The sequence below is a fragment of the Schistocerca nitens genome, chromosome 4, assembly GCF_023898315.1.
Source record: "Schistocerca nitens isolate TAMUIC-IGC-003100 chromosome 4, iqSchNite1.1, whole genome shotgun sequence".
NCBI lineage: Eukaryota > Metazoa > Arthropoda > Insecta > Orthoptera > Acrididae > Schistocerca > Schistocerca nitens.
The window spans coordinates 20,704,742-20,726,542 of NC_064617.1; the positions used below are offsets into that span (position 1 = coordinate 20,704,742).

Sequence of the window (21,801 nt, forward strand, 5' to 3'; positions counted from 1 at the left end):
TCCCTTCACTATCTGAATAATTTCCTGCAGAGCTAGTTGGCATATAAACTTGTACTACTGTGGTAGGCGTGGGCTTCATGTCTATCGTGGCTACAATAATGCTTCCCCACACCCCTTTTTTTTTATTCCTTATTAAACGTACTCCAGCATTACCCCTGCTTGATTTTGTATTTATAACCCTGTTTTCACCTGACCAGAAGTCTTGTTCCTCCTGCCACCGAACTTCACTAATTCCCGCTATATCTAACTTTAACCTATCCATTTCCCTTTTCAAATTTTCTAACCTACCTGCCCGATTAAGGGATCCGACAATCCACACTCCGATCCGTAGAGTGCCAGTTTCCTTTCTCCTGAAAACGACGTCCTCCTGAGTATTCCCCTTCCGGTGATCTGAATGGGGGACTGTTTTACCTCCGGAATATTTTACCCAAGAGGACGCTCTGGTACCGCGCGCCGCGGAATTTGAATCCGCACCGGACGTCATGAACGTCGAAGACCCATAGAGGTCTCTGCACCATCGCGCCATAAGCTGTGGCCTCCTGGCCGCTTTTAGTGTGAAGGTGCCACAGTGGAAGACATGGTCCCAGTGGCCAATAGTGACGCCCCCGATAGCATACTTAAGCGCCTGCCTTGCGCTCAGCCAGCAATCTAACATCGCGTGCGTCTCAGGACATATCGCTTCAGACTGCATATTGACATTCGTGCTTCTATTCCAGTGGACGTGGTTGTCTTGTTTGGTTCGTTATTTTGTTGTCTGTTCTTGTTGTGCTGTAAGGTCCTCCATTGGTCGTGTCCGTCCTCTCGTGTTGTTGTTCGCGGGTCCCACCGCATTTCCGTCACTACTACCCCGCGACTGTTCCGGTCGCCATTACAACAGATTTCATCATCATTTAACCACACAGTAAAGTTGCATGCCCTTGGGAAAAATTACAGCTGTAGTTTCCCCTTGCCTTCAGCCGTTCGCAACACCAGCACAGCAAGGCTGTTTTGGTTAGTGTTACAAGGCCATATCAGTGAATCATCCAGACTGTTGCCCCTGCAACTACTGAAAAGGCTGCTGCCCCTCTTCAGGAACTATACATTTGTCTGGCCTCTCAACAGATACCCCTCCGTTGTGGTTGCACCTAAGGTAGGGCTATCTGTATCGCTGAGGCATGCGAACCTCCTCACCGACAGCAAGGCCAGTCATCCGTGGTTTGACATACATACCAGCAATGAACTGCCACAACAGTTGCCACAACAACTGGCAACAATTCAAGATGTAATTGTATTCGCTGTTTCTAGCTATAATTTGATCAATCAGTGTTAGTTTTGTTTTGTTTTTATATCCCTGCTTAGACATACATGTTGGATGCTGCAAAAATATCTGTGGATACTACTATGATGTGTTTCAACAGTATGTTGCAGTGTACTATTTCAGATATGAAGAATGATATCATGCTGCCTGTATTCGTTGTCAACAATAACAACTACAACTTTGGCAAAGTAAGGTATATGAAACCTTTGTTTGTTCTGATTGCTGGGTCCTTTGTTGGCCCGAATGATGATCTCAAAGTAGTCATTGACCATATGTTCATCACTCTTAAAGTATGCTTATAGAAATTTTGCCATTAGCAGTAGCCAGCTCTCTCAATGAGAAATTTGTCCTGTGACCTTCAAAACTGGTTTCAAAGTACCTTTGTTGTGTTTAAATGTAGCTCCAAATGATTGCATGTGGGAGCATGTGTTGTAACAATACACAATTTGTAGAAAGTATACTCATTCTGGCCTCTTTACAGTAATAAAAGACAATAATTCTGTTAGTGAAGCTTGAACTGTTATCGGTCTGACTGTGCCATTTATACCTGCAGTTTCCCCCTGGAATTTATCTGTGCCACAGTAGGCACATATTTTTTTGATGACGTATCCTTTCACCGGCCGCTGTGGCCTAGCAGTTCTAGGCGCTTTAGTCTGGAACCGTGCGATCGCTGCGGTTGCTGGTTTGATTCCTGTCTCAGGCATGGATGTGTGTGATGTCCTTAGGTTAGTTAGGTTTAAGAAGTTCTAAGTTCTAGGGGACTGATGACCTCAGATGTTAAGTCCCATGGTGCTCAGAGCCATTTGTATCCTTTCGTGGGCTCATAATGGCACCCTGTAAGTTCCACTTTGCAATTACTGCTTTTTTCTGCTTCTCAATTTCCTTGAAATGATTTTATTATTTCTCTTCCCTAATATCTTCATGTTCTTTTAACTTCAATCTCTTATTCATTGTACTCCTACATGAGTCATCTTTCTCTTTCTGCTCCCATTTCATTTCTCCATACCAGCTTGTTTCTTTGTGATCTAGCTTGAGATTGTACAAGAATTAGTTTTTTGTTATTTTTAATCGCACATCTCATTTCTTTTTCATACCTTGTGCCTTGCTTACACATTTCTGCTACTAACTGGTACACTCCACCATTAAAAACGTTTAGAAGCATTCTTAGCCTTCTCATACAAAAGGAAAAAGTGCTAGAAAAAGAGAGATTCTATCTCACCACACTTTTTTAGCACTCGTTACCATCATACCCAGTGCTACCAAACTTTCTAATTATCGATGGCACACCAAGCACTCCCTGGCTTCACAATCACGAGTGGGTGTCAGTGAGTGGTTGTGGAGAAAAGTGTATGTTAATGAAAACTACACAGCTTGTTGATGAAATTTGATCAAATATTGATGGTAACTTGATGTCAATTGCAGAATGGAAGTGTGCAGTTGTTATTTGTATTTTTGCTCCTTAGGGCATAGCACATTTGGACTGTTGTATCTAGCACTGTTCCAAGATTGCTTGCAAAATTATATTTGTACAGTTCCTGATAGCTGCCCCTCCTCTCAAGAGGAAAATTCAGTTTTGTTTCTTACCCTTATCTTATCATCTCTGGGCTGCTCTCTCCTGACACCTACCACTTCACCTCTGTTTCTCCTATTCCTCATGAGAGGTTAGATCTTATACTGGGGTCTTTACTGGCCAGCTGCTCCTTTCTAACATCCCTCAACCTATCACCATTTTCCATTCTATCCTTACTACACCCTGAGGAAGGAACTAATAGTTCTTAAGGTAGGATTACTATTTTCATTTTTAAATGTGTCTAATCAGCTATACTGGAGGGTAAGTACTGGCCAACTGTTGTGCCTTTGTGTATAAAATAATTGTGTTAGTTATGACAGTGTTAGAACCTTCTTCTTTGTATCTCATTAGGACAGTGTGTAAGGGAGGAAAGTGATGGCAGTGTACAAGATGGGCTGGAGAGTCGCTCCGGGATTGGTGGACCCTATAGATCTAGAGCTGGCACAGGACCTGAAGTCAGGAAAAGAACATCTAGCAAGCAGGTTTGTACCTGTAGCCAAGCATGTCATTTTGTACTGAGGGCCATCTTGCATCATGATAATGTTTATTTTGATTCAGAATGCACAGGCTTTTTAAAGCAACAACATTTGATAAAGATGTTCTTTGAAGTTGTACAATAATTATTAATGATTTCAATGAGTATCTGTATTTGTTCTTTTGGGGCAATTGCTTTTATTCTGTTTCCTCAAAGTTCTGCTGTATGTACTTGTTTCCTTTTTAGTGTATAATTCTTATTTTGTGTTTATGACTATAACTGTTCATTTATTTTCCTTACATTAGTTGTGAAACAGTTTTACTGCGTTAGTGTACAGATGCACCCAACCTCCAACATACTATGATAGTTACACTCATGTCGGTCCAATGAAGGATATGGCACAGTAGTTAAGACACTGAAACCACATTAAAGAAGTAAACATTCCTGTCCCACAATCTTGATTTAGACACAGTCATTTCTCTAAGTCACTCAAGGCTAATGCTAGGACGATTCCTTAAACACGGCCAATCATCATCTTAGTCCAGTTTGAGGCGATTCTTTTCTCATAAGGACTTCAGCATTGGCTGCTCTGACCTTCCTACCTTCACTTGTTGCTCCACTTTCTAATAACCTTTTGGATTTGGTTAATTTTATTCGTTAGTCTGCATGATCAAAAATTCGTAGATCCCTGTTCGTTGTATGTAGTTCTCTATGTGTCTGCACTGCTTGTTTATTTCCTGTTTGTGAGTTGACTTCACACTTGGTGTTTTGTAGTTGAAATCACAAAATTTAATACTGTTAAACATGAAAGTAAAGATTGTAATTATCAGTCACAGCATAGTATTGGCTGTAGTGTTGGAAGTTATTAAGTTTCCTCTCCATTATTGATACAGTTAATTAAAAGTTACATTCTGTACACCACATAAGCTAGTGTCTTGATGTATCTGTCATTGCATGAAATTTTTGTTGTTGCATCCTGTGGGACCATATTATGGAATAGGCTTGGTCTTTTCTGCTCCTTGGAAATGTAAATACGCACAATATGCCTTCTGGCTCTCTCCATCAACTTCAATCTTGCAACTTTCACAGCAAGTGTTAGTAGGAAATAACTTTGCCTTATAAAGTGATCATAAAGGCAGATAATGCAGCATTCACACATTGTTTGCTATAATATCCTGGAAGAATATAGATTGATCACCTTAATCATGTGTTACTGTGTGCTTTCCTCTCTTAACCAGCAGAAATGACCTACATGAATGATGACTGAAGATGTGTCATTTTGTATTCAGAATTATTTAGCTAGTTTTGCTGATGTCCAAGAGCCAGATGTCCATTGAAGACTGTATTCTTTCAGTACTACAAGTTTGTCATGCAAATAACAACATTGTATAACTTTTTGAACTGTGTGAAATATTCCACACCATACTTGATATGGTATATCAAAACCAAGCACTACGGTTTTATTTTCACTGATATTTTCCCTTTTATTTCCAAAATCAGTAAAATATGAAATTACTTTTTCTCATTGAATAAACAAAAATTCCTTTTGGCTAGATAATAGTCAATGGCATGAATAACTTAGGAATGACCTATTAATAACAACTTGTATTACTTATAGCAGCCAGAAAGTTTCCTATACAAGTGATGAGTTCAGGAGGCACTTCTCATACTTCATTAAATTACCCTGCTGTAGGTGTCAGTGCAGGAGTTATATTGCATGAGTAGCACATTACATATATTTTCTATGACAACAAGAGAACTTGTGGTACCATTTGGAAGCTTCCTTCTTAGCCTAGTACAGGGCTTAACAACTGGCCGGTTTTGAGCGCGAGTACTCGCGTCTGCTCACGCACGTGCTCGCGAGCAGGTGCAAGGTCGCGGAGTAAGGAGGGAGGGGAGGGAGGGGAAATGCGCGCGCACGTTTGAATGTGATCTCGCGTTCTTAGCAGATTTAACTAGCCATCTGAATGCTTTGAACATTTTACTACAAGGTAAAGATCTGCTAATTACTCATTTTATAGATCGAATACGAGATTTTAAAATGAAATTGACACTTTGGGTGAGTCAGCTGGAAACAGGAAACCTAGCTCATTTTCCTAAATTATCATCCATGCAAGATTTTCACAAAGACTGTGAACGTTATTCACATAGTTTAGTTGATCAGCGCTTTCAAGATCTGACAGCACTAGACAGTGATTTTGATCTGTTCTCTCCATATTCAGTGAATATTTAAGAGATTCGTCCTGAGCTGCAGCAAGAAATTATTGACCTGCAGTGTGACAGAGAATACAGAGACAAATTTCGGAACGAGAAAAACATTTTGGAATTCTACAGACACTTCCCTCAGGATAGATTTCCTCGTTTGCACAAACTGGTGGCTACAATAATATCAATGTTCGGTTCCACGTATGTTTGTGAACAACTGTTCTCTGCAATGAAATGTAACAAGACGCGCCTGAGAAACACGTTGTCTGATCGAAATTTAAACTGCACGCTGCGCCTAAAATGCGCAAGAACAATTACTCCGAACATAGACGCAATTGTAAAGGGCAAAAAGTACAAGATAACCGAGAATCCCACACTTCAGTGACACCTTTTATTGTGTAACAGTTCACAAATTAATGCGAATGTAGAGGCATACACTAAGCTAATAAAATTATGTGGCATGTGTACATTCTCCTTTATTTGTTTCATTTGTCGCAGTAATAATTTGTGAGTGATATCCCTGCGGGTGGCTGCGGATTTACATTGACTGGCGGCAGCTGTTGTGTGCCCCACGTGACTCTCCCCACTCTCCGCTCTGGTCCGGTAGTGGGGGTAGCGTGCTCGCGCTGCTCCGTGCTCGCACCTTGCTGCTCACAGCTTGCTCCGCGAGCACGTATGTTGTGAAGCCCTGGTCTAGTACAATCTTTCCTGTGTAAATAACATTTATGTGATTGACTCAGGATGTTACTTCTGAATGGAGAATGGTGTTCCTTAAGGAAGCGTTTAAATTATCTGACTTTTGCTGTCATCAGCGATGGTGATCAATTAACTTTTCTGAAACAGAGCTTGGCCCCTGTTAATAGTGGCTTACTGTCAGTAAGGCAAATTACGGCACTCACATGCTTAATTGTGCTATCGAGAATGCTGAATTATGAGTTAGTGAAACCTATATTTTGCCACCTATACAATGGATGGTTGTGTTTGACAGCCAACAATGCAGGTAAGGCACGTGTCACGCTGTACCGAGTCTTCCCTTCTCATCCCGTATGGTAAGTCTCCCTTGACCTGTGGTTCTGGATGGCTTTCCCAAAATCTACCCCTTTTCCTAGACCTCTCCAGTCCTTTTCCTTCACCCTTCTTTCTTCCCCTTCAACCGTTCCAACTGAAGAAGGAGCCACTGGCTCCGAAAGCTTGCTAGTCACGACAGTCTTTTATGTGTGTGTTCTGCCGCCACTTGGTGAGTAGATTTTTTATCTATCCAGTTAAATAATCTATCTCTTTCGTAACTGGACAGATAAAAAATCTACTCACAAATAAGAAGAAGCAGCAGCAAGAGAACACAGATATAAAGGTATTTAAATTTGCAAGTTTTCAGAGCTAGTGGCTGCTCCTTCTCTAAGAAGGGTTGAAGGGGAAGGAAGAGGGGTGATAGATAAGAACAGATAGCTAAGTGCATAGATGTGGGTGGACGGGATAAAGGTCACAAAATAAAAGATACAGAAAACAAACAGGAATCGTTGCCGAGGAGAAATGCTAAGATCAAAGAAATTTGCGTAAATTAAGGCCAGGCAAGTGGCAAGAACCAAGGAATGTTGTAATGCCAGTTCTCACCTGCAGAGTTCTGGGGTACTGGTGTCTGGGATAAGAATCCAGATGGCACTGAGTAGCATTCTCTGCAACAGGATATTGCATCTTACCTCTATACATCCTCTGCCTATGCCCATTCATCCTAAGTGATAACTTGGTGGTAGTCATGCCAATCTAAAAGGTCGAACAATGTTTGCATAACTGCTGGTGCAGGACATGTCATGCTATTTTAGTTGATATAAATCCATCCTTTTAATAATTTTGCAGATTAACAAAGAAAGATTTGACCTTTGCTGGTCATCCTTGAATGGAAAACCCCTCATATGGTGTAAAATGTGAACTTTTACATTCTTCAGAGGAAAGTGTTCTTTACAGAAAAACAGAGATTACCTTATTGTAAATGCTGGGAACTGACAAACACATGACACAGAATGTCAGCTTAGTATTAAATGGCCAAACACAATTCCCAACGATGAGATGTCCAGGTTGGAATACAAACAATATTTTAAAAAGGCTAGATTGCTACTCACAGTTAAAGATGACGCGTTGAGTCACAGACTGGCATCGCAAAAAGACTGTTACATATGAGCTTTTGGTCCAAGCCTCCTTCAGAAAAGGAAAACACAAACACCTTCACACAAGCAAGAGCACCTGATACACACATGAACGGTATCTCCGATCACTCTGACCAGAATAATTCTGGTTGGAAAGGGTGAAGATAGAAGACATATGAGCGTGAGGCACGATTGCTTGTGTGAATGTGTGTGTGTGTTTTTTTTTCTGAAGAAGGCATGGGCTGAAAACTCATATGTAATGAGTCTTTTTGTCATGCCTGTCTGCTTCTCAAAATGCGATCTTTACAGTGAGCAGCAATGTGTTCTTTCCATAACAGTGTTCAAATGCAGTTTTTTTTCCCCGCCTTCATTAAATGAAGTTTTAGTTACAGGAAACAGATTGAAATTGGAAATTCCGCTATTTTTAACAAATTTTTAGATCTATCTCCAAATAAAAAGTTTGTTCCCCTTTTAAAATGAAAAATCTTATACTTTTCTTTGTCCAAACTGTATATGTTATCAGTATTGCATTTTGTGTGTAAATAATATCTGTGTAAGTCACGCATCATTTATTCTCATTTGTGACATTTGGTTATCACATGAAAATGACGTAAGAAGCTGACAGCCTGTTCATGAGCAAATAAATATAATTTTGTAGAACATTAGGAAGTGCTTTCTATCATCATCATCATCATCATGTTCGCTCAAGCATAAGCCAAGGCCTCTGCCCCTACTTTTTGTTACGGTACCCATCATCTACTCATTCTTCCTGCTTAATATTAAAATCATTTATTAAAAAATGTGTATGGTTATCTTGTTGCCAAATAAAACTTACAGTTATTAAGTGCGATGACATTAACCTGGCTTTCAGAACTGAGAACTGTCCTTGGGGAGGAAAGTGAGAGAGGGAGGTTGCCGGGGGGGGGGGGGGGGGGTTGCCACTGAGGCACTAGAATGAGAGACAAAGATGGTGGTGAAAGGGGGGGGGGGGGAGTAGTCATAGGTGCCATTCCTTTTTAACCTTTCTCAGTCTATCCCCCACTCGTTCCTGACGAAGGAACTAAAAGTTTCAAAAGCTGGGATAATTTTGTCACTTTTATGTGCATGTGTCAGCAGCACTGAATTTTTCACCAAGTATTCTATCTGGTGTACGACAGTTTACCAAAACTGTGTGTCAGCAAATTAAATGTTTTCTAAAGAAATGAACAATGAATTCTTTGGAACATGTCACAGGAGCAGCGACTAAGTGTATTTGTGAAATGTACATTAACTCACTTTCCCTACTGAATTTAGTGCTCTGTACAGATGAAATTGCACATAACAGCTGCAGGACAAGTAATGAATGTGCACTAAAGCTAGTAATGTGGTCAGATATGACAGCAGTTGGTTTGTATAAATGTATTTACAGTAAATTCGTGTGGATTTGAGCATATTTTGTAGGTTTGTATAAATATATTTGCAGCAAATTAGTGTGCATTTGAGCATATTTTGTAAACTCTTCTAGTTGCTTCTTCTGTTATGTCTTAGATGTGCATCAATGCATTTGTTATAGATTGCTGTAAGAAACATTGAAAGTGATGATAAACACAGTTCTTAGCGAGTATACAGACAGTAGAATAATAACTGGTAAACTGTTTTTGATTATGAGGAAATTACATGTCTATCTGGAAATTCCCAGTACTTATTGCTTTTTTAGCACAACAGTTGCGCAATCTGTGAAACATCCAAAAAAACATGGGACGATATTCGTCATGAAACGTTTGTATGTGACAGTGCATCCAGTGGTCTTATGAGGATTTGTTATGTAAATATTAAGTGTGTATTAAGAACAACTTTGCTTTTCCAAGGTGGAGTATGCGTGCCTCATATGGTCCAGATCCACACATGGCAAAAAAAGTCAGTACAAACCTAAATGACATTTGCAGGCTAACAACAGTACATGTGAAACCCACACCAGTTGGGAGGCCACTGTGTGTAAAACGACCAGATCGTCAGATCCTGAATCCCAAAGAATTGCCCATGTGCATACACAAAAAGCTGAAACAGTTTTTAGATGAGTTCCACCCCCTATCAAGTGGATCTGGCAGACTTATTCCCATGAGTGATTCCTTAATACTGAGCTAAATGAGCCCCTGAAGTACTACCCTGCCTAACAAGAAATGCCCAGTTCAAATACATCAAGTTGGACAATTTGGAGAATGCCGAATCACATGAGAATGTGTCTAGCACCAGTCAAAACAAATCCAATTAAATGGGACCTTAAAGACGAACCAGTCAACAAATGTGACTGGGGTTGACTGGAGGGAGGGGGGCATTGGACATCATCTACAATATCCGAACTGCACCATAAGATGCGCCCATGACTATTTGTGGTTTGACAAGAAAGTAGCACTGGACGTGGCCCAATATTAGGCTGAAAAACTTCAAGATAAATTTTCCAGGAATGAAAAAGTAAGGCAGAATAAAATAAGTGTGTAAATAAAAAGTGACTGGACAGTTACCAGTGATGAAACACTATTTTGCTTGACACGAGTACTATTTTTTAAAAATGGGCAACACTGATAGGTTTTCATCACATTCAGAAGTGCAATGAATTAATCGCACTGAAAGGAAATGAACAAACTGATGGGAATGAAACTGATGAATATTTAGTGATGAGGAATGGTGTCAGTGTGAATTTGTATACATCCTTTGTGACAGGTTCAGTCTCCATCCCCTGTGGATTCTTTTCTATCAGTGCTGGTACTCCCACATTGTCCTCAGGAGATCTCCTGGTAGTAATGCTAGGAAGTCACTGGTGGATAGATCAGTGAGCTTGAGTCATGTATTGGAGGTGATGCGTGTTCAGATAGGTATGGAGTTTAGGTGACTGTTCATGTTAGAATCCTGATCTGACACATACTTTCAATTGTCATGTCATATTCATTACATTCAAAAGTGTTTTACGAATGATTGAAAGAAGGCCAATAACTGTTTGAAAATGTTGTATTAGATTAAAAGTTTAACAGTTGTGAACTTTGAAAGAATAGAGAATCCTTTCATCAGTGATTGATTGTCTTCACTCTTAATATCATTGTACAGTGATTACAGAAGGGCCAAAAATTCCAGAAATAGTGTTTTCTGTCAGTGAATGCTTGCAGTAACATGATTCAGATAGCATATGATAACACTTATTTCTTTAAATCAAATTACAGTTAGTGATGGTTCAGCAGTTAAACTCACTGATTAATGAAGAACACCTTAAATGTGGAAGAAACCCAAGACAAATGCCTGGTTCATTAAATTTTTTACGTAACATAGAACATTCATTTTGGAAGGATGTAAAAATTACAAAAAGAGACAGAGAAAGGTTGGTTTGTACTTACTTTTAGAAGAAACAGCTTCCAGAACTAGTGCAGCCCACTAAGATAGAGAGGCAGAGAGATGAAGAGAAAAATAAAAGTTAATTAGTTAGTAACTAGATTGTGATAACCAAAATGTAAGAAATGGGTGGAGGGGAGGGGGCAGGTAGAAGCTAAATGACATTGAGTACAAGAGGTTGGTAGGATGAGAGGGAGGTATGGTGGAGAGGAAGTTCCCATCTCCAGAATCGAGGGTAATCAGCCACACTGGTTTATCATTTGATCACAAACTTTTTTCTGGTCTTCCTTCCATGGCCTGAACATGTCAAAATGCATTTATGCACTCATCAACAAAGATTGGTAATGGACCATTGAAGAAATTGTGGAGGTGTTGAGAGTGACTTGGAGTTCAGTACAGCAGACTGAGAGAGAAGATTTGGAAACGAAAAGGGTGGCTGCTGAATTCGTGCCACAATTGCTGACTGCTGTACGAAAGCAAAGCTGCAAGAAGGCATGCTGTACTTTGAAAGAAGGGCCCCAAATTTGTGCAAACATATTTTTAAAAGTTATTGCAGGTGTCAAAACTTGGTGCTGTACCTACAATCCTCAATAATAATAATCATCATCATCATCATCATCATCATTATTATTATTATTATTTTCTAACTCCAGTTTCCTGAGTGTGGAGTACAAGCACTCGCCATCTCCTTCTGTATCCACACGTTTTCTGTTCCATGACAGAATCCTATTTGTGTCCTTTCTCCTTCCACATCTGATCTTACAGTCTCTACCCAGCATTTTCTTGGCCTTTCCCATGGTCTTCTTCCTACTACGCTCAGATTGAAATACCTTTTGGCAGCTCTTTGGCTGTTCATTCTCATTATGTGCCCATACCACTGAAGCCTGCATTTCTTTATGACACTGGTAACAGGAAATTCAATACCAGCCACTTTTCTGTTCACCTTATTCCTGATTTTGTCCTTTCTAGTGTTTGATTCATAGTTCTAATGAATCTGATTTCTGTTGCCCGAGTTCCGCTGAGGTCATTGTTTAGTAGGGTACACATTTCTAAACCATATGTTAGGACTGGTACGAAATAGGTATGGTACTTCTGCTTTTCATGGCATTTTATCATCCCAGAGAGGATTTCTGATTTGACTGTAAAAATTGGATGTTTTCTGTGTCCTGCTGAGTATTTCCTGCTTAATGGTGTTGTCTTTCACAATCATTCTACCTAAGTACTTGACACAGATTCTCCTTTGACTCGTTACAGAACTATATTTGAGGTTATTCCTTGCCTGTTGATGGCCATTTCTACTGTCTTTGTTTTACTTATTTTTAGTCCAAAATTTTTGAATATGTTGTTCCAATCATTAAGTTTCTTCTGTGCTTCAGCTTCTGTCTCTCCTCATACTATCAAATCATCAGCAAAAACCAGGGCATTTGATTCGGTGTGGCATAGTCCATTTCAAGGAAAAACTGGAAAAAAATCTTACCTTCATAGTCTTGGACGTTGTTGAATTTAGCACATGTTAAAATGAAGGACTAAGTAAGGAACACATATTTTTCCGTGTTCTTCAACAAAATTTCTGTTCTGAGATACAGCCCACCAAAGATGACACTGCACATACCATTTTAAAGATGCAAATTTTGAAAATTTTTAAAATGCTGTATCTCTGGAACATTCCTTTATGATTACAAAGAAATCCTCCTTTTGGATTTACCTGTCAGAAATTTTTTTTTAATTAATGGATTTTTTTTTTCAAAATGCCAATAAATAAAATTTTGATTTTTTTTCTTTTAATTAGTTAATTAATATAGTTCTACATTCCCTGAAAAGGAGAGCTTCCACTTTCAGGTTGAACAGGTTTTATAATTTTAGTTTTGAAAGATGAGGAAGAGACTCAGATTTCAAGCATTTTAAATGGTTCCAAAATGTATGTGAAAGGTCCAAAGACCTAAAGGTTTCAATTTATACAACTTCTGTGCATTTCTTGATTTCTCTACCATGTACTTTGATACTGATGGAATGTGGTTCAAACTTGTTTTATTTGAAAAATTCTCTGGAATAATAGTTAAAACTTGCACCTTTTCACTGTAGGTTGCATTATATTCAATAGCTGAATTGATATTTGTGAAAAATTCCTTGCAAGAGTGCTTTGGTTCATTTTCTTCTGAAGATGGAATTTCTACTTTGAAGAGTGTGCTCAGTTTTGCTGTAGTGTATTCCTCCGTAGCTTTAGTAACTCCTCTGCGCTTTCTTGATGCATAGAACTTATGACTCGACTTCACTGACCGCGGTTTCTTAATAGGACTAATACCTACCTCTGTAACTGACTGATTCAGGGTATTTAATTCTTCCTCTGTTGATGCAAAATCTGCATTATCTGCACCGTGGGAGGCTTCACCTTGTTCAGATACTATCATTGTTGTTATTCTTTCAAAACATTTAGAACACAAAAAGTCATCACTGGAAACATCTCCACTTTGAAACAGAGACTTCAAATGAGAACACTTATTCCCAACCTGAACAAAGTTCTGGTTTTTTTCTTTCTTTCCCTCTTTTTTTAATATACAAATAGTCAGCACACTTCACTCTCCTGTGGCCCCAGAAGACATTTCAAACAGTCCTTTTTACAAAACACACCACAGCTGTGTCAACTGGCAAATTCCCCTCGAGAACACAGAACTCACTGAATGATCTCAGATTTCTTGGAAGCCTTGGAGACCTGTATCTTGGGGCAGAATTTTTTTTTGGAGAAAACAAAAAAAAAAAAAAATACATGTTTCTTACTTACTCCTGAATTTTAACATATGCTACATTGAATAGTATACGAGACTATGAATGTACCCCCCTGCCAGAAGTGATATGGATTATGCCCTGTCTATTTTCTTGATAAGTTTTATGATCTTTTCCATTACTATTACAGACAGGACTGGTGATAGGGCACTTCCTTATTGGACACCCCTCTTTGTTTCAGACTATTCTATCATCCATTGCCAGATTGGATACAGCTGTAACACTTTTGGTATAGCATATTCACTTTATCGATTAGGTACTTTGGCACTTTTAAGTCTTCCAAACATTCCCATATCTTGTATCAAGGAACACGATCCTCAATCAAAGCAACAATCAAGCCAGTAGAAGACATCAAGTTTACGTCTTCCTGAGAAAGCTAGTCAGGTGAATTCAAACATTAAGACAGTGCTGATTTCTTTTTTCGTTGTGAGAAGAGTCGTCTATTCATAATTTGTTCTGTTGGGTCAGACAATTAATTGGGCTTTCTGTTGGAGAGTTTTGAAAAGGTTGTGCAATAGTGTGCAGCAGAAATGGCCTGATTTGTGGCTGGTAGGTGACTGGTTTTTCCATCGTTACAGTGCCCCTGCTCATACAGCCCTGTCTGTCTGACAGTGCTTGAACAAAAATGGTATGACCCCTATCCTTTACCCACCCCCCACCCCATACTCACCTGACATTGTCCCATGCGACTTTTTTTGTTTTGTTTTCTAGAATGAAAAGAGACATGAAAGGAAAACATTTTGCTGAGGTGAAGAAAAAGACGATGTAGGTACTGTCGAGCATCACAAAATATGAATTTAAACAATGTTTTGAAAAATGGAATAAAAGATTAGGAAAGTGTGTAATAGTGCAAGTGGAAAGTACTTGAAGGGGTCAAAGGTTTGTGCTCAAAATATGAATAAATAAGGTATAAAAAGTTTGGTTACTTTCGGTCACCCCTTGTGTTAGATGCCTAATCTGCTACCATCTTTGGCAGCTTTTCATTCATATTTGTCTCACTTGCTCCCCACAACAGATGTGTGTCACTCTACCTTAGCATCTGAGTGACATAGCATATCCCACCCCCTCCCACTTTTGCAACTAGTACCTTTCAATCTGAGATTTTAATTAAGGTATGCCTCCTCCCTTATTTTATGACAATTTTTTTTCCCATCCTGAACAAAACTGAATAGTTCGAAAAGGAATTTGAATTATGTTTCTTGTCCATAATGAATTAATTCCTCAAGCACTACTATGACTGCTTATTGCTACTTTATCCTGAACCAGTTATGTATGAAAAATATGTCTTCCACCATGTCCTTTCATACTGATGGAATTTAATGTAATTTTTGGTGAAAATGCCAAAAAAGTGCTTCAACACAATCCGTATTTATAGGATTTAATAGCTTATGTTATTATAATATTATTATTAGTTATTTAATTGCAGTTGCTATCAAAATTTAATCATCACTGCAAGCTGTTGTGCTCATTGCTGAGCATCATGAACCAAGTGTTTCCATCCTGGATGGTTACCAGTTCCTCCTAGGAGCTTATTGAAGAGGAAGTCAGTAGACCTTGATTTCATGTATCCACCTGTTCACTGCTCTTCCTCTCAGTCCCTTGCTCTCTGTCTTCCCTCCCGTGATTATTTTCTCTAGATTTTCTCCACCTCTTCTTGCAATACGGTCAAAGAACCGGAGAATTTTTTGGTTGACACAAGAAGGAACAATGCTTGGAGATATTGAGCTGCTTAGTTTTTCTTCTGCTGGTCCATTTCATGTGCAGCATCATGTACCAGCACACCAGCACCAGAACTCAAATGCATCAGTATACTGCTTTTTTCTGGCCTTAAGAGTCCACATTTTGCAACTGTAAAGAAAGTCAGAAAATGTAAGTGTTTCAATAAGCCAGATCTTTGTGCTGTTCTTTAGTGCTCTTTTCTGCCAGATCTTGATGAGCTGTTGCCCTATTGTGATCCGTCGCCTTATCCCATCGTCACAGCTCCACATGTTGCATGTGGCTGACGCAAGATGGGTGAAAGAATGCACGATTTCTAGATCCTTTAATCGACCTGATATTTGGACCTCTATCAATTATCGTGAGTTTGGACCTGCTGAGATTGATGTCTAACACACATGATAGACCATTGTTCTTTACATTTGTGTGTAGCTCAGAAGTTTATCTTCAGTGCTGATTGAGTGCACAGTGTCATGGTTGTTAATAATCCCTCCACCAACTGAAGTGCCTTTAGTCTAACCATCAAGAGGACACAACCCTTTCTAAAACCTTTTGACACACTGAAGAAATCAGGTGTGCCAGTGCTTGTTGTCACAGCAGTGAGATGATTGCTGCATAGAATTTTGATCAGTCCTATCAAGTTTGGGGGTACAGCAACCCTGCAGGCACCAGTAATAATTTTTTCCAGACAACAAAGTCAAAAGCTATCCCTTAGTCCAGTAGGCAGATGAAACAGGAACACACAACTCTTATGATTTCTCAGTTATTTCTTGTATGTTGAAGATCTGTTAACAAGTGCCTTTCACTTCAACAAAACCTGTTTGTTCTATGGATGTGGGAGGATGAATGTACAGCTCTGAACACAGGCTCAAGATGAAGAACAAAATTTTACTTGTGTGGGATATGAGAGCAGTAGTTCAGTAGCTGGAGCAGTTTCTGACTGACCCTTTCTTGTGTTTGGGGGATGAAGAGAGACTTCAGCCATTCTTATGGCTGCAGATTCAGAAGGATGTAGGTTGCAGTAGGTACTGAGAGATGAAGAAGCTTGCACAGGATAGAGTAGCATGGAGAGCTGCATCAAACCAGTCTCAGGACTGAAGACCACAACAACAACATATGGCCATTCCCCAGTTTCTCATATTCTTATACACAATGAATGCCGCACATAAACCTCTTCCTGCCCCATGTCTGTGATCATCTCCCCAGATATACTGTCTATACTAGAGGATTTATAATTCTTCAGATGTTGAATTGTGTTCTGTATTTCACTATGAAAGATTGTAGGTTACAGTGTAATTTGCTCAACTGCTTGATTGTCCATACTGTTATTAATTCCAGAGTACAACTTTTCACAGTACTGTTTCCACCTCACAATAAAGTCTTCATTAACTCCAATTGAATTACCACTCTTGTCTTTACCACCCGCGCACAAGAATTAAATTAACTGGTCACACTATTGACTTCTTGAAGAGATCACATACTTGATTGTGATTATGATGCTGTTCTATCTCCTTACAGATTTTCTTAATGAAATGTGTTGTGTCCTTTCTACAATTCTGTCGTATTTTGCACAGATTCTTATATCCATCTTGATTATGAGTAGTGTGGACTGTGATATCCAAGGATGTTTTGTACTGTGTGACTGTTGTGGTGTCAGAAGTTACAAGCAAATAACCGCCCTCTTTTGATCCAACGTTAATGACACTGCTGCTTCTTATCGAGACTGATGTTGTGGAGTTGTGGCCTTAGAAGCTCACCAGATTCCCAAAGAGCTCCATTGTTTGTGTATATTAGTCATCTGTCTCCACTTTTCTCAGTAGATTTAGTTTAATCCGCACTTTAACGAACAGCAGACTGCGGTCATTTGCACAGTCACTTCCTGGAAAGGGTCTTACAGTCTAAGACTGAAGTCTTCCACTGTTTTCATATAAAGATGAAGTCAATCTGGTTTGTAAATATATCGCCAGGTGATATCTAAATGTTCTGTTGTCTTGGGTGAGGTTGAAACATAGTATTACAGTTGGTCATGTCATTACACATGCAGAAATCCAGTAACTACTTGCATCATTCATTTCTCTCACCTAGTAGACCATAAAGCCCAATCACAGATTGTGTCATGGGTGGATCTCCAGTTTTGGCATTGAAGTTTCCTTGAATTATTGGCAGCTCTTCATTGGGTATCTTACTCAGGACATCTTCCAGTTGTTCGGAGCACTCCTCTATCATGTCATATGATTCTACAGCAGTATGGAAATTGATCTGAATGATTTTAAGTTTACACAGAGATGCAATCAGTTTGACAGATGTCACCCTGTCAGTTATGGGTTCGTAATCTGTAACACAATTCTTTACATTCCTAGGAGTGACTACCACAACAACATGCTCACTTTGGTTGCTACTCCCCGAAAAGTATGCATTGTTCCTTCCTTGGGTCATGAAATTGCCACTTCCTTTGTAGTGAGTCTCAGCAAACCCAAGGATATCCAGTCGTAAGCACTCACATCTGTTTCTACTATGGGAAGTTTTCCCCTCTGAAGTAGTCCACAAACAATCTGTAGTGTTGGTCTATGGCTTCCCTCAGTCCTGACTCCTTCAGGAGATCTGACAGCAGCATTTGAAGTTCTGGACAATTTAGAACTGAGCAGATCCATAGGGGTTCTTATAGGAAAAATTTCAGTGGCCATTTCCCAGCACCTTCCACTGATCTCCATATTATGTCTGCTCATTGGGATTGATTAACCAACCCTCCACTGAGTTTCCCAGCTCAACAGGGGCACCAAGTATAGGTAGGTGACAGAAGATAGAACTCTCTTTCTCAGCTTCTTGTATTCACATATCATTCCCATTGTTGCCACAGTCTATAGCCATCCACAGATATCCCCAGGTCATTTCCTCGCCCCCAAAATTTCGTTACAAAGGCAAATTTTGCAGTGTCCTTAAGGGAAATGTGATGGAGTGGGGTAATGATAACTTCACAAAAGTAGTTGTCAAATACACTTTCAGTCATTAAACATGCAGTGTAATCAGTGTGTTAATATTAGGACAGTATGTAGAACATCTCGATTAAAAACACAGTTTACCCACTTTTTCTGCTTTGATTTTTTGTGTTATTGATCTTGGAAATTTCTGGATTGTCCAAAGTAATCACAAACCACTGAAAAAAACTGAAGTAGTATAACTACCTACCTCTTCCCTTCTTAGCATAGGGTGACACAGTATCAAAACAATTTTATATTTAAAGTAGATGGATAAGCAATTATGCTGTATTCAACTTGACATCTTTGTATTGCCGATTTCCATAGGGAAACTGGTATAACCCTCTCATCTTCTTTCTCTTTTTTTCAGTCCTTGCCTTCAGTGATCTTGTTTCTATTATATCAGCCTACTGAATGCCGTGCACTAGAAAAAAAACTTCCCAGCTTCATCTGCAATGACTGCTTTTTTCCCAAAATTGCTGATGTCTGGTTTCATGACCCTTTCTTGTATTAGCTGCTGTTTACACAGAATTTCTTCTACAGAAACAATGAAGTTGGATAAGTATAGTCTGTAATGTTATGATTGGTCGCAAATGCAAACATTATATATATTCAATTTTTTGCTGAATTTACAAACTTTTTTACTACAGTGTATTAAGAGGAAAGACAGATCACCATTCTCATTGATCATTGACTCAATAGCAGTTAATGATTCGTATTTGAAATTTAGTGTTTAGTTAACCCTTATAATTTGAAGAATTCTTTTCGGAATTGTACATGCCCCATATTTTCCTTTTTTGTGTTTTATTCCTTAAATGAAGAAAACAAACACTGAAATCAAAGTGATGTATGTCTTCAGGTATTAAGCAGAAGATATCTGATTTTGGAACTGCTGGGAAAATAAAATAAAAAACTGATCAAAACATTTGACTATTAAGATTTCTGTTCCTCTCTGGAACAAAGTTTTAATAGTTGGCAGATGATCTGTCTTTCCAACTGCTATATTCTATTGTGAATATATTCCATTCTTGTCTTCTGTGGAGCCTCAAAACACTTTAGCTTCCTGCAACTATATTTATCAAGTCCAAGGTTTTCCACTTCCATGCATCACTGCCATCCTTAAAACATTCTAACATGTTAATCAGAAGGATTTCAGCAAAGTGTATTACTTGGCATCTCAGTGTTATCTACATCTTGACTTACATTGTAGAACTTGCTTCAGTGTGCTTTTACATCAAAATATGTCCTACTCTCACTGGCAGAAAGTTAAAAAGATTGAAGTAGTTCATTTTATCTTTCCTCACAAATTTTCCATAAATTTGTCTTCAAAATTATTTACTTCGTATACTTTCATTAGTAAGTAGTAGTAATTGAGTTTTCACCCTTAGGATGTGGATGCCGAAAAACCACCCTCTCCCATTGTGGCACCTGGTGTGAAACTGCGTTCCACAGGACTTGTGGAATCACTGCGTTCTCCTACTGAAAGTTTTCCAAAGGGAACCACAGCTGATGGTCCGAAGTCACCAGTTCTTAAGTCGACAACAAAAGACGCTTCCCTAAGGACAAATGACAGTAGTCAGTTTCAGTTGAATGCAATTACTTTGTCCATATAGTAGTACCAAATAGATAAATTTTATTTCATTAATAAATGTTCAGCATGTTGTTAATGTTGTGTAATATATTTTAAAATGTTTTATAATTTCCATCTTACATTATGTCTGAGTGATATACAAACAATTGACAAAAATTGTGTAGCCCCTTTCCCAAAACATTTATGAAAATCTGTGATGTATTTCTGCATTCATTTCAAATGTGTTCAGTGACAAATATCATTAGAGTTCAGTGAGTGTCGTTTGTTGTTGTTGACATCTGCAAAATTTTCAGTTGTATTCTTCCATTTCAGCAACCTGCTGTGGTGGCAAACAGTGCAACAGTCGACAGAAACCACCTCCCCCCATTGCACCGAAGCCAAGACCATGGTCTGTTGTCGGAGGGGATCGGAAGTCAGGTTTGTATCCATTCAGTGAATATCTGTTGAGCTTCCACAGCAGAGGAGTCTTCATCAGGAATTTTGTTAATGAAGATTTTATATAGGTGTGCTCTAAAGCGGATTCTAAGTTCGGTAGCTGAACTATGTTGTCCAGCCAAGCCTATTATTTATGGGCAGAAGCATGATTTTATCCCTCACTAATTTATGTACAATTTCACAAGGCGGCTAGTAATTTTCCCAATACAATTCTCAAATTAATCGTTAAAGGTTTCATTACAGTGGTTCTGAATTATTTACGGTTTCATTATTGAGGGTCTGAATTATTTACGTGAATGGTAATGTACAAGTTACTAAAAACATCCTTTATTATTTTATTGTATTCCGGATTATGATTACATAACACATTACATTATCACTCTTATCCAGGGTTTACTTCATGGAAGAAAACATAGCACTTGTTATAATGTTCTTATTTCAATAGTTGTCTTGGTCATTGACAGTTGAAATTATAATCCAAAAAATCTCTCTGCATCAGCGGATGAACAGGGACCCAAACAGACCTTAAAATATCATTTGAAAAGTTCATGTGTATTAATTTCGATACTTGCAGTGACTGAATATTTCAAACTGTTGTCCAGAATGCCTTTCATTTTAATTTAGCAGAATATCTTCAAGAGCGAGGTACCCAGGCTGTTTTAACCCTTTGAAGAGAGATAATTTTTGTGATTTGTTGCTCAATGCTGAAATGTTTGTATAGTTTGATTGAATTACATTAGCTGGATGAAATAAATCATTCAGAAGTGCAAATAACATGCAAGCATCATTTGGAGATGTGTGATTTTCAATTTTTTATACGACTAAAACACTAACTTTTGCAAAAGGAAAGGCACCTCACTTTTTAGGGAGTATCTAAGTCCCTCAATAATTTTACTATATAGTTCAGCAACATGACCAGAAGCAATTACGTTCATCGTATCCTGCAGTTCTTTTATTGTTGAAACCAGCAAATGAGAATAGGGATAATCAGACCCTTCTAATTCCAATACAATGTCTGCAATAAACTTGCAGTGTGCATAACAAATGCTGCTGGCATTTAACAAGATTGTGAAATCTGGCATCTTTCATTGCTGCCAACCAGTTTACTGTGGGAATAGATTTTAGTGACAGTTGTTTGAATGGAGGATACTTCTGTAACAGGCACCTTTAAACCAACTTCCTCATCTACTCAACACAGGCTCAGGATACAATGAAACCGACATATCTGGAAAGTTTTCATCTATGTATGAACGGA

At 38.8% G+C, this 21,801-nt stretch overlaps 1 protein-coding gene across 1 annotated transcript in view; it reads left to right on the top strand.

The window, feature by feature from the left end:
* LOC126251387 (F-actin-uncapping protein LRRC16A) overlaps window positions 1–21,801 on the top strand; it is a 598,780-nt gene that overhangs the window by 539,962 nt on the left and 37,017 nt on the right. Inside the window, exons 27-29 of the mRNA XM_049951780.1 lie at window positions 3,219–3,349; window positions 19,909–20,095; window positions 20,424–20,528. Coding sequence (XP_049807737.1) covers window positions 3,219–3,349; window positions 19,909–20,095; window positions 20,424–20,528 — 423 coding nt within the window. The remainder of the gene's footprint in view (window positions 1–3,218; window positions 3,350–19,908; window positions 20,096–20,423; window positions 20,529–21,801) is intronic.